This window comes from Gambusia affinis, linkage group LG19, assembly GCF_019740435.1.
Source record: "Gambusia affinis linkage group LG19, SWU_Gaff_1.0, whole genome shotgun sequence".
Taxonomy (NCBI): domain Eukaryota; kingdom Metazoa; phylum Chordata; class Actinopteri; order Cyprinodontiformes; family Poeciliidae; genus Gambusia; species Gambusia affinis.
Window position 1 is genome coordinate 9,874,805 of NC_057886.1, and position 13,876 is coordinate 9,888,680.

The 13,876-nt window shown below is 42.1% G+C and overlaps 4 gene segments (V, D, J or C); all 4 read left to right on the forward strand.

The window, feature by feature from the left end:
• The first annotated feature begins 826 nt into the window (after positions 1-826).
• LOC122821980 lies at positions 827-1,312 on the forward strand. The segment is given in 2 exon segments: positions 827-869; positions 954-1,312. Coding segments are annotated over 2 exon segments (402 nt in total).
• Positions 1,313-1,867: 555 nt separating this feature from the next.
• LOC122822379 lies at positions 1,868-2,316 on the forward strand. The segment is given in 2 exon segments: positions 1,868-1,913; positions 1,997-2,316. Coding segments are annotated over 2 exon segments (366 nt in total).
• A 1,762-nt stretch (positions 2,317-4,078) lies between these two features.
• Positions 4,079-11,774, forward strand: LOC122822381. The segment is given in 3 exon segments: positions 4,079-4,112; positions 11,161-11,242; positions 11,329-11,774. Coding segments are annotated over 2 exon segments (360 nt in total).
• A 1,260-nt stretch (positions 11,775-13,034) lies between these two features.
• On the forward strand, positions 13,035-13,649 carry LOC122822378. The segment is given in 2 exon segments: positions 13,035-13,142; positions 13,228-13,649. Coding segments are annotated over 2 exon segments (366 nt in total).
• The last annotated feature ends 227 nt before the right edge of the window (positions 13,650-13,876 follow it).

A 13,876-nucleotide genomic window follows, 5' to 3' on the forward strand; every position in this document is an offset into this window, starting at 1 on the left:
CTAATCTGAACGTTTAAAATCTAAAAGCCCTCTTGGTTTATATTACAGTTCTAATTGTTCAAATCCCTCCCATACATGCATGTATATGTTACATTCACTGACCTCCAGCAGCTCTTCTAAAGACAAAGGTCTTTATTCTTTTTAGTTTCAGGTCTCAGACTGACACAGCTCCCTTTTCCTGCACCTTGATCTGATTGTTATGCTGCCTGATGAGAATATGTAATAAGAATAAGACTAAAAGGAAAATGTTTGTTTTCATAGTGAAAGCTCGTAAGGGTTCGCTGAAATTTTTGTTTCAAAATTTAAGCTTAATGTTTCCTTGAGTTGATTAGCTTTTGCCTCAGTTAAAAATAAAACCATTTTCCATTCAGTGGACTAAAGGACACAAATCTTCACAGTTTTCAATGTACTGATGACATAAAAATGTTTTAGTGATATTTCAACAAACATAACAAAACTACAAAGAAATGTTCTTTTTTGGCTGAAAAAAAAATCCTGATACAGTAAAAAAGGCTGATAAAAACACATAGATATTCCAAAACAATTCAGAAAACACATCCTGCAATGAGCTGGATTATTATTTTTTTAAAAATATTTTTCAAAGATACAGCTACATAAATCATTTAAGAAAATTACATACATATGTGTAATTATTTTTTCTGGAGAGTTTAAATCTCTTGTTTTGCAAGACTACAGGACAGGCCAATGAACCACATATGATTGGCTCGTCTGTCATTATGCAAATGAAACATTTTCCTCTATAGGCTTGATCTCACAATATCAGTCAAAGACAAACAGAAACGTTCATCAGATCTTCGACACCAACATGTTGTCTGTAGCTCTGCTGCTGCTTTTGGCTGCTGGATCCAGTGAGTCTCAGTGAGACAAACATTTACAGCATGATCACATCACATCAACGTTTTGCAGCTCAATATTAAATGTTTGCTCCACAGGTGTGAAGAGTCAGCAGCTGACCCAGCCAGCGTCTGCAACTGTGCAGCCAGGTCAGACTCTGACCATCAGCTGTCAGGTCTCTTATAGTCTGAGCACCTGGACACACTGGATCAGACAGCCTGCTGGGAAAGGACTGGAGTGGATCGGTTACACATGCAGTGGATGCACTCCAGTCTACAAAGATTCTTTAAAGAACAAGTTCAGTTTTACAGTAGTTTCTTCCAGCAACTCCTTCACTCTGAATGGACAGAATCTACAGCCTCAGGACTCTGCAGTGTATTACTGCGCTAGAGGCCCCACAGTTACACAACACATCTGCAAAGCTGACAAAAACCCTGCAGAGCCTGAAGCCCTATAACATGGAGCCACCAGTGGGGGCGCTCTAAAACCACAAATAAATTTAGGGCCAATTCTCTTCACCAGTACAATAGAATCTTACTTTAAAATTTTGGCTGAGTGTGGTTTTGTTATTTGTGCTTTTATTACAGTAACAACACATATACAAACAAGCAAACGGCAGCATGTTACTTAGTGGAAGCCTATGGAATCTTTAAAGAAGTTATTACTGGAATTATTTGATTATTTTAATTGAGCTAAGAATGAAAAAGAAAAAAAACAACATGTAGAATTCACCTAATTATGTTATTTTGATCTCATAAATATTCTGTCGAAAATTAACTTTCTTCAATATATTATTTTTAACAAACAGATCAATAAATCTATGATTTCAATTATAAAAAGCCATTTGAAAGGCAGCATGGCATCTACAAAAAACTTTTCAGTACTGACAAAATTGACAAGCATTTGCTTTTTAATATGAAATACTAATGCAAATATCAGATTTCAGACCTCCCACTGTGTGTCGGCCTTCTTCATTAATGGGACGAGCTTCAGTCACACCGTTAGAATCAAGATGATGTCCAGACTGTCTCTTCTGCTGGCAGTGATCTGTCTGCCATGTAGGTTGCATCATGCTGTTAATAGCTCTGCTAAATTTAGTTTTCATGTAATTTATGTGTTTTTATTCCTGGTGTTTTGTCAGGTTTTAACAGCCAATCTCTGGAGTCCATTCCTTCCACCTCGGTGGTGAAAAGACCTCAGGAAGTTCTCAATCTGTCCTGCAAAGGATCTGGATTTGATTTCAGTCAATATGGGATGCACTGGATCAGACAACCAGCAGGAAAAACATTGGAATGGATGGGTGCTATTTGGTATGATGCAAGTAAAACAATTTACGCAAGCAGTGTTGATGGACGTATAGAAATCACCAGAGAAAACAGCAACAGCATTGTGCATCTAAAACTGTCTAACCTGAAGCCAGAGGATTCTGCCATGTATTACTGTGCCAGAGCCACACAGTAATCAATGTAGGTGCAGAGGCTATACAAAAACACCTCACTCCTTGAACACACTATCAACACAGAAGCTGATAGTGGTTTGTGATTTCCTGTTTTTCAAGCATTTTTCAGTTAAATATGTGGCTTAACAGAAAAAAAAGCATTTTTTCCATTCCATTGGTTTTCAGAGAATGTTTAACAACAATGGATCAGAGAGAAAACCCATCCATCCATCCATCCATTTTCTATACACCCTTCGTCCCTTAGTGGGGTCGGGAGGGTTGCTGGTGTTTATCTCCAGCTGCGTTCCGGGCGAGAGGCGGGGTTCACCCTGGACAGGTCGCCAGTCTGTTGCAGGGCAACACAGAGACACACAACCATTCACACACACACTCACACCTAGGGAGAATTTTAGAGAAACCAATTAACCTGACAGTCATGTTTTTGGACTGTGGGAGGAAGCCGGAGAACCCGGGGAGAACCCATGCATGCACAGGGAGAACATGCAAACTCCATGCAGAAAGACGCTGGGCCGAGAATCGAACCCAGGGCCTTCTTGCTGCAAGGCAACAGCCCTACCAACTGTGCCACTGTGCAGCCCCAGAGAGAAAACCTTTGAAAAAAAATCAAAGTATTAATTTTAGTATTTTGTCACTCTTGAAAGAATTTCCAAAGTCTGCTTCCCTCCTTCCCGTTTGATTCTTCAGTCTCAAACTTCATGTCCTCATTCATGTCTCCTTTGCCTCCCTGTGATGTTTAAACTGATTTGTCATTCAGGATTTTTATTTCTAGATCTATGCAGCCATTACCCACAAGCTATAAAGTAATGCCACTGTAATAAAGACATCCCAAATTAAATGTTCAGCTTCCTTTGGACTAGTTTTATTTTTGTCAAATTTTATTATGTAACTTTAGGGCTTTAATTGTTCATTGAACCTTTTCAACAACATTTGTTTTTGCTGAAGTGAGTAGCATGTTATATCAGGCTTTTAAAGAAGTGGAAGCCAAAAAGGAAAACCATGGTTTGACTGAATCATATTTATTGTACATGTCAAGATATCTTAAGCTATTAGAATGGTAGGAAAAAGATGATTGCCAACTACTTGGGTAGGCTTTTTGTTGCAGCCAAAAACAATCCAAAAGTTTTATTAAATCTCCGTTTAACAGATTTTATTGTGAATGTATTTAAACAAAAATATTTTATTTACATGTAAACAGCACTCAAATTATTTCATGCAGACTTTTTTTTTAATGTTTATGAGCTTTAACATACCTATTATACATGAAAGCATCAATAGCAGTCTACCACAGAACTTGGTTACCTGTTAAGAAGAAGACTCATCTATTCAGGTGATTTGGAGGTGAAATAAACCTAAATCATGCAAGAGAGATTTCATTTAATTCCACCCAACAGTAATTAGAAAAGTGATCATCTGTACTGCCAAGGCATTTCAGCATTTGTCTATATGCAAAGTCAACTTCCTGTGTTTTCATCCCACTGGGGTTAAATTCAGCAGAAAAGAAACTCCCATCAGATCACCTTCAACACCAACATGTTCTCTTTATCTTTGCTGTTGCTTCTGTTGGCTGCTGGATCTTGTGAGTCTTTAAAGTCAAGTGAAATTTTACTTTTGGTTCACAGTTGAAAATGTAACATTTTTTTGTCCACAGATGTGACGTCTGAACAACTGACACAGCCTGCCTCCTTAACTGTGCAGGCAGGTCAGCGTCTGACCATCACCTGCCAGGTCTCCTTTTCTGTCAGCACCTATCGAACACACTGGATCAGACAGCCTGTTGGAAAAGGACTGGAGTGGATTGGTACCGCACACATTGGATATAGCACATTTTACAAAGATTCACTAAAGAATAGGTTTAGTATGACCTTACAGGATTCCAGTAAAACAATGACCCTAAATGGACAGAATATGCAGCCTGAAGACTCAGCTGTGTATTACTGTGCCAGAGAGTCACAGTGACACAAACAAGCAGCAGAGCTGAACAAAAACCCCTCATGTAAAATGTTTATTTGGCTCATTGGTCACAATAAAGGAAAGCCACTACAGACAAGAAAGATAATTGTCACATGTATTGGTAACTAGTTTACACTTATTTTAAATATTTCAAAATATATATCTCTGGGTTTTATAGAAATTTCCCTTCACCTACATTTTTATTTTAAAATTTCCATTCATTTAGCTAGAATGTTCTCAAAGTAAATTTCATCCACAATATACAATCATTTTAGCTGAGTGTAGTCTGTAAGGAGCAAAACAACAGCAACCAAATGCAAAGATGTACTAAAACATTGGCACCTGAATAAAAGTATTATTACTTGTTTGGAGAAGGTCTGACTTTAATATTATTTCTTGAGATATGTTGGTGTTATTTCCTTCCTTTTAACAAATGTAACATTTATTAGTTTTTTTTATTTAGTTTTTTTTATTGTATTTAATGCTCTCTTCTCTGGTGGACATACAATTCAATTCTAATTTGGTGTATAAAACTATATTAAAATAAAATTCTACTGGACAGGATAAGTAATCCAAATACATAGAATTGTAAATCCTTCTTTATTTTCACATCACAGTTCTTACACTCAAATAGTTTTCATATGAAATATTGTATTCAAAAAAATAATATACTGTTTTACTATTGCTTTACAATTAAATAAATGCAAGTGAATCTTCCAGTCTGCTTACCTTCTTATTTGTTTTCCTCACTCACCTCTATCCAATCAGCTCATCTGGCTCACCTGCATGCTGCTGCACAATCAGGCTCATGTCATCCACCTGTTCACCAGCAGTTATATTCAGCTCTCAGGCAGGCAGATGGTGCCAGATTTTTGAAAGCCCTCGTGTGAGTAGATATCCAGCGTTTCCTCTGTACCTGACCACGATCTTGACCACGTTTTTGCCTCTCGGAGTTTACTGCCCTGTCTAGCCCTTGTCGGATTTTCTATTGGATTCTGGTTTCCGGACGTGACCCTGTTTCTGTTTTTTGACTTCTGCCTCTGCCTCGCCCCTGGATTTGTCCACCTGAAATTGCCTGCACGTGTTTGAACCTTTGCTGTACCCTGACCACTGAGCTTCGCCTGTTCCTCAGATAAGTTACCTCTTACTGCCTCTTTATCCTGACCCCTCTCCCAGATTCTACCCCAAGGGACTGCTTGTTGTCACAAGCTACCTAGACTGTGTTTCTCCCTCCCACTACACCTCTAGAAGAAGCTCCTGTCCTGTTGCTGGGGGTTGCCGGTCCCATATCCCGATTCCTCATTAAAGGCTTGTTTCTTTTACTTTGTGTCTGACTGAAATTTCGGGTCCTCAGCTCTGATCGTTACAGAAAAATCTGGCCATTAAAGATGGACTCTTCGTCAGCACAACAATGGCGCAGCAATGTTGACGATTCAATTAATCGGCTTAATGCGGGCATGAATGAAATCATTACCATGCTTCGTGACATGTCTCCTTCTCATGAGCAGGCACAACCACAGGCCCCTCCCCAGCCAGCTCCGATGGGCCCTGCGTTCCAGCCTGCTGCTGTTAAGGAGCCTCGTCTGACCCCTCCTGAGCTGTTCAAGGGAGACTCTGACCAGTGTCGTGCTTTTCTCACGCAGTGTGAGATTCACTTTGAGCTGCAGCCCTCCTCTTTCCCTACTGAACGTTCAAGAGTAGCCTTTGTGATCTCACTTTTGTCCGGCAAGGCCAAACAGTGGGGTACAGCAGAATGGCAGAATGAATCAGTTTCCTGTTTGACCTACTCTGCATTTTCTAAGGAACTGATTAGGGTTTTTGACCCCATCCTCCCTGAGAGAGAGGCAGCTAGGGGCCTACTTTCCTTGAAACAGGGAAGTAAGAGCGTGGCTTCTTATATCATTGACTTTCACTTGTTATCTGCTGACAGTAGCTGGAATCAGGAGGCATTAATGGATGTGTTCATGCAAGGTCTTAATGAAGACATCAAGGATGAGTTGGCCACTCGAGATTATCCTAAATCTCTCAAGGACCTTGAGGACTTGGCAACTAGGATAGATCTTCGTCTCACTGAGAGGAGAAGGGAGAGACGTCACAGAGGGGGCTCATCTGCTCCATTCTGCTACTCAGGCCCCCGTTCCGAAGCACCAAGTTTCCCCCTCCCCTCAGCTGAAGCACCAGATCCTGAGCCGATGCAGCTGGGGAGAACAAAGATTTCCATGGAGGAACGGTCTCGCAGAAGGCAGTTTAATTTATGTTTTTATTGCGGAGGCAAGGGTCACATGGCTGCCAAGTGTCCGTTAAAAGGTCAGGCTCGGTAGATGAGAGGAGAGAGCTACTGAGCCATAGTATTTGGTCCATCTCCTCATCATTTTCTTTCTCTGCTAACATTGTGGTCTCCTCCATCCCCCACCAGGTATCAGTCTTCATTGACTCAGGAGCTGATACTGAGTTCATGGATGAGTCTTTTGCCAAGGGCCTCAACATCAAACTCCTCACTACTCCATCGATCCATAATGTTCTGGCTTTGGATGGACATCCTATTAGCCGGTCCCACCTCATCACAGAAAAGGTCAGTCTGACGCTTGGGGGTAATCATAAGGAGGAGATTGCTTTTATTATTATCCAATCACCACAACTACCCATTGTTTTGGGGGCCTCATGGCTTAAGAAACACAACCCTCACATCGACTGGCAGGCCAAAGAGATCTTGGGCTGGTCAAAGTCCTGCTCTGCCACTTGTTTGCTTTCCGCTTGCACCCCTTCTGTTCCAGACAATGCCATTGAGGAGACTTACCCTGACTTATCCAGGGTGCCACCTGATTACCATGACCTGAAGGAGGTGTTCAATAAGTCCCGGGCCACTGCGCTTCCCTTTCATAGGCCCTACGATTGTGCCATTGAGCTCCTTCCAGGTACGTCACCCCCTAAAGGGCGTTTATATTCACTGTCTGCTCCCGAGAACGAGGCAATGAGGAGATATGTCGAGGACTCCCTCAAGGCTGGAATCATTCGGCCATCCTCATCTCCTGCTGGTGCAGGGTTTTTTTTTGTTGGCAAGAAGGATGGGTCTCTAAGGCCATGTATAGATTACAGGGGCCTTAATGCCATTACAGTTAAGAATCGCTATCCTCTTCCCCTCATGAATTCGGCTTTTGATCAGATTCAGGGAGCCAAGTTTTTCACAAAGTTAGACTTGCGCAATGCATACCATCTTGTTCGCATCAGAGAAGGAGATGAATGGAAGACCGCATTCAACACCCCCACTGGTCATTATGAGTATTTGGTCATGCCTTCGGTTAACCAATGCACCAGCGGTCTTCCAAGCTCTGGTCAATGATGTCTTGAGGGATATGGTTGGGCAGTTTGTATTTGTCTACCTGGATGACATTCTTATCTACTCTCGGGACCTGGATTCCCACAAGTGCCATGTTCGGTCTGTTCTTCTTCGTCTTCTCCAGAATCACCTTTTTGTTAAGGCGGAGAAATGTGAGTTTCACACTACTACCACCTCTTTTCTGGGCTACATAATCTCACCCGACAAGGTGATCATGGATCCCTCTAAGATTTCAGCTGTTGTAGAATGGCCCACGCCCACTGACCGCAAACAGTTGCAGAGATTTCTGGGATTTGCAAACTTTTACCGGCGCTTCATTCGCAACTATAGCCAAGTAGCATCTCCACTTCATGCCATTACCTCATCCAAGGTCCAGTTTACGTGGAGCAAACAGGCAGATGAGGCCTTCACTAAACTGAAGTCCCGGTTCACCACTGCTCCTATTCTCCGGTCCCCCGACCCTGCAAGGCAGTTCATTGTGGAGGTCGATGCTTCTAGCACTGGGGTAGGTGCTGTCCTTAGTCAGAGAACCTCTGATGGTCGGATTCATCCTTGTGCTTTCTTTTCTAGGACTTTATCAAGCGCTGAACGTAACTATGATGTGGGGGAAAGAGAACTGTTGGCTGTTAAGTTAGCCCTTGAGGAATGGAGACACTGGCTGGAGGGGGCCAAGGACCCATTTCTCGTTTGGACAGACCACAAGAACCTGGAGTACTTGAAGGCAGCAAAACGACTCAATCCCAGACAAGCAAGGTGGGCTCTGTTTTTTGGACGGTTTAATTTTGCACTCTCTTACAGACCTGGGACCAGAAACACAAAACCAGATGCCTTGTCAAGAATTTGTGAATCCTCTGATTTGAGGGCGAGTGGTGCAGAAGGTTTCATCCTCCCTGACTCCGTAAGGCTGACGGTGACCATGTTGGAGCTGGAGAAGGAGGTCAGGGAGGCGACTCAAGACCTACCAGTTCCAGCCTCATGCCCCTTGGACAGACTGTTTGTCCCAGAACACCTGGTTCCCAAGGTACTCAAGTTCTGCCATAAGTCCCATCTGTTTTGTCATCCAGGCATCAGTAAAACCTTACAGATTGTTCAGTCTCAATTCTGGTGGAGCTCCCTAACCAAGGATGTTAAGGAATTCATTACGGCCTGTCATCAATGCTGTCAAGCCAAGTCATCTCGGCGCCCACCCTCAGGACTGCTGCGGCCCCTTCCCATCCCATCCCGCCCTTGGTCACACATTGCCATGGACTTTGTCACTGGTTTGCCTGTTTCTAATGGTTTCACTGTCTTGTTAACCATCATTGACAGATTCTCTAAGATGGTCCATCTGGTCCCCCTCAAGACACTCCCTTCTGCAAAGGAGATGGGGGAGATTTTGGCACAGGAGGTTTTCCGCCTCCATGGGCTCCCTACGGACATTGTCTCAGACAGGGGACCTCAGTTCGTCTCTCGCTTTTGGAAGGAGTTCTGTGCCATGCTTGGCATATCCGTCAGTTTGTCGTCAGGTTTCCATCCCCAGACTGATGGACAGACCGAGAGGGCTAACCAGGAGATTGAAACCAAACTCCGTATCCTTTGTGACGCTGATCCCACAAGGTGGTCACACAACCTGCCATGGGTGGAACAGGCCTTAAATGCTCTTCCCTCGAGCTCCACTGGTCTTTCACCCTTCTACATTGTCCACGGGTTCCAGCCACCAGTGTTCACTATTCAGGAGAGGGAGGCTAAAGTACCCTCTGCTCATGCTGCGGCCATGAGGTGCCAACGGGTTTGGAGAAGGGCAAGGAAAGCCATGATCAAGACATCAGAGGTGCAATCCAGGTCTGCCAATCGACGCCGGGTTCCTGCACCAGCCTACCAGGTTGGCCAGAAGGTCTGGCTGTCTTCCAAGGATCTCCCCCTACGGGTGGAGAGTCGGAAGTTGGCACCTCGTTTCATTGGTCCCTTCCCAATCTCAAAGATTGTGAACCCGGTAGCGGTCCGCCTACAACTGCCCCGTTCCATGAGAATTCACCCTACATTCCATGTGTCCCGGGTCAAGCCCTACACCGTGCCTCGTTTTGAGCCCGCCTCCAGGCCCCCTCCTCCCACCCGGTTTCTGGATGGAGACCCCATCTACACGGTTCGCCGCATCCTCCGGTCCAGGAGGAGGGGACGTGGCCTCCACTACCTGGTCGATTGGGAAGGCTATGGACCAGAGGAACGGACCTGGATTCCTGGACGTTTTGTCATTGACAAGACCCTCCTGAGGGACTTCCACCGCCGCCACCCTGACCAACCTAGAGGTCCGTCGGGAGCCGGACCTTAGGAGGGGGGTACTGTCATGTGTTCTGGCCCATCTGCCTGCTTTGTTTTCCTCCTCAGCCCTCACCTATCCAATCAGCTCATCTGGCTCACCTGCATGCTGCTGCACAATCAGGCTCATGTCATCCACCTGTTCACCAGCAGTTATATTCAGCTCTCAGGCAGGCAGATGGTGCCAGATTTTTGAAAGCCCTCGTGTGAGTAGATATCCAGCGTTTCCTCTGTACCTGACCACGATCTTGACCACGTTTTTGCCTCTCGGAGTTTACTGCCCTGTCTAGCCCTTGTCGGATTTTCTATTGGATTCTGGTTTCCGGACGTGACCCTGTTTCTGTTTTTTGACTTCTGCCTCTGCCTCGCCCCTGGATTTGTCCACCTGAAATTGCCTGCACGTGTTTGAACCTTTGCTGTACCCTGACCACTGAGCTTCGCCTGTTCCTCAGATAAGTTACCTCTTACTGCCTCTTTATCCTGACCCCTCTCCCAGATTCTACCCCAAGGGACTGCTTGTTGTCACAAGCTACCTAGACTGTGTTTCTCCCTCCCACTACACCTCTAGAAGAAGCTCCTGTCCTGTTGCTGGGGGTTGCCGGTCCCATATCCCGATTCCTCATTAAAGGCTTGTTTCTTTTACTTTGTGTCTGACTGAAATTTCGGGTCCTCAGCTCTGATCGTTACAGTAAATTGATATTTTATTTCTACTCCACAAAAATATTATTATTTCTCATCTTAATATTATTAATAGCATATGATGCAATGACCATATTTGTTATTTTATTTTTGTCCCTAAGAGATATTTTTATTTGAAAGCAGAAGTTGCCATGACAATCTTTCATTTGGCCTATTAAGCAGAAAATGACAAAGGCTGGAACATAATAACAAAGGAACAAAATCTCAATATATGAACTCAAATCAAAAAGTTTCTGTCAAAAGTTTCAATGAAAAATGACAAAGTTGTGAATCTACCCATGGGTATGTTCTGTGGCTTTATCTTATTTAAACAAAAAATGTGTTTCCACCAATATTCTGTTACAAATATACTCATTTGTGACTGGGTGGTCTGTCGTTATGTAAATGAATATTATAAAGTCAAAAATAGGTCAGTGTTATGATAGACATAATCTCAATCTGCATCCTGCTTTAAAAAAACATTTCCTGCTCTGCTGTTAGGTGTGACATAATCATTCATGATTGGCTGGTCGGTCATCAGGCAAATTACATGTCATGCTTTTTAAAATTGATCTCATCCTGTCAGTCACAGAGAAGCTCTCACTGGATCATCTTCAACATCAACATGTTCTCTATATCTGTGCTGCTGCTGCTGGCTGCTGGATCCTGTGAGTCTCACTGAGACACTCACATTATGCTGACACACATATATTTTGGTGATAAACTTTAATTAATTTATTGTTGTCATCTACAGGTGTGAAGTGTGAACAGCTGACACAACCAGCCTCTTTGACTGTGCAGCCAGGTCAAACTCTGAGCATCAGCTGTCAGGTCTCGTATTCGTTGACCAGCTATCCAACTGCTTGGATCAGACAACCTGCAGGAAAAGCACTTGAATGGATGGGTATAATTTGGACTGGTGGAGACACGACATATGCCCAAAGTCTCCAAGGTCGTATCGAAATCACCAGAGACACAAATAAGAAAATAGTAGATCTGAGACTGTCTACCATGAAACCAGAAGAGTCTGCTGTGTATTACTGTGCCAGACGCGCACTGTGGTTAATATGAGCAGCGAGACCATACAAAAACTCCTTACAGTGCACAAGTGACATTAGCCTGAATATAAAAACTGAGCATCATGATAAAACTGTGGTTTGAGATTTCCTGTTTCTCAGCTTCATTGGCAGGTGGTTCAACAGAAACAACGTTTTTATTTCTCATCTTCAGTCATGTACCAAACATGTACTCAAAATAGTTTTAATATGGGGCCAAATTTATGAAACAGTTATTTTATAGAAGGATTTTAAATTCTTTTTCTCAAAGCGCTTTTATTGTCTTAGCATTGTATTTTTGATTTTTTTGTATCTTAGTAAGAAAACTTATTTTCCTTCTAAGGAAAAGAAATGACAAAATATGGTGATAAATGCTAGTTTGGTTTCAGCTGGGAGACTCATTAAAGACAATGACATTTGGCCATTGTTGAATTAAACGGATAATTCACATCTTACTTTGCAACTAATTAGCACGAGCATACTAGAAGATATTTCAGATTTTATCAGGGAGATCCTTTTCTACTTTCTAAAAAGCTCATGCATATTAAACTTGACAAGAAATGAAGTCATGAGGTGGACATCTCTAAACATTAAACTGATTATGAAGAGTCCATTATACATCCAGATAGAATGAGGGTTTCTAGGAGACTCAACAAAGTACAAAGAGTAACTCTCTCTTCAGAAAACTTTCATGAATAAAAACACTTTTAAGAAATATGGCTGTGGAAATTATTAATTAATGATAGAAAATATGTGTGTTACTATAGGGAAGCATGGTGGTGCAGTTGTTGTTCGTACATAGCAACATAGTCATGGGTTTAAATACCAACCACATTGGGGGTAGGCATACATCATCTTCATGGGCTCAAGTTTTCCCCAAATTGAAACAATTAAAATGTCCTTAGTTATGACTAAGTACATCAGTGGTTACTTATTCCATGTGTTGCCTTGTGATGGACTGGAGACGGATCATGAGTCTCTTGGCTTCTCACATATTGAGTTTATAGTCATATTAAAATTGAATCCTGAAGGAAATTATATTTGCTTACAAATGTTGTTTTTATTGCAGAAAAAGAAAATACTAAGATCATAATAAAACTTGCAAACTGCTGCAATATCAGTAAAACTAGCAATCAAACTTGAAAAAAACCTGAAATCATGTATATCAGACTCCAGGTGATAGGACATGATGTAGCAATCAACTTAAAAAAAAATAAAAATATATATATTACAGCGGATTATAACATACTGTATTTTAATATTAGCCTATAAAAGCCCTGCAGAACTCCCATCAGTCATATATATGATTAGTTCTAACAAAATGCAGGCATCTATTATTCCTGTTGCATAGATTTTTTTTTCAGCGTTTTACTCCTCCCCCCACATTTCCTCTCTTTAGACCCTCGTTTTGCCTAAACCTGCTATAAAATGCCGTAGGAGAGAATTAACAGGATGTCTGTTTCATCTGCCAACATGATTTGTGCTACTCTGGTCATAGTCCTAATAACTGCAGGTGAGTTTTTAAGATGTACTTTGGAGAGAAAGAGATTTTTTAATTATATTCATTATAATTTCTGGATATTTTATTTTTTAACCAGGTGTGAAGTGTGAGCAGCTCACACAGCCGGCGTCTATGACTCTGCAGCCAGGTCAGACTCTGACCATCAGCTGTCAGGTCTCTTATTCTGTTACTGGCTACTACACAGCTTGGATCAGACAGCCTGCAGGAAAAGGACTGGAGTGGATTGGTTGGGCAGCTGGATCTTCAACAAACTACAAAGATTCCCTCAGAAATAAATTTAGCATTTCTACAGATTCCTCCAGCAACACAGTGACTCTGAATGGACAGAATGTGCAAACTGGAGATACTGCTGTGTATTACTGTGCAAGACAGGCACAGTGACACAAACCATCTGGAGAGCTGTACAAAAACACCATGATAGTTTCCTATCAACCAGATGAGGCGCTGTTAGACCACTTATTTCAAAACAAATCAGAAGTAAAAGCCTTTCATTGTATGGGATTTTAAATATATCCAAATATTTTAAGTATACTGCAGAATAAAACTTGAAAACAATAATAACAGAAATAATTATGACTTAAATTTCCTCTCTGTCCTCCTAGGATTTGTTTAGTCTAACTTTTTTCCCCTGGAGTATGTTATCTTCAGGACAGTGTTTTATGTTGTAATTTTGTTCAGTATGTTTTCTGTAATTCACATTTTATGTAAATATGAAATTATAGAGC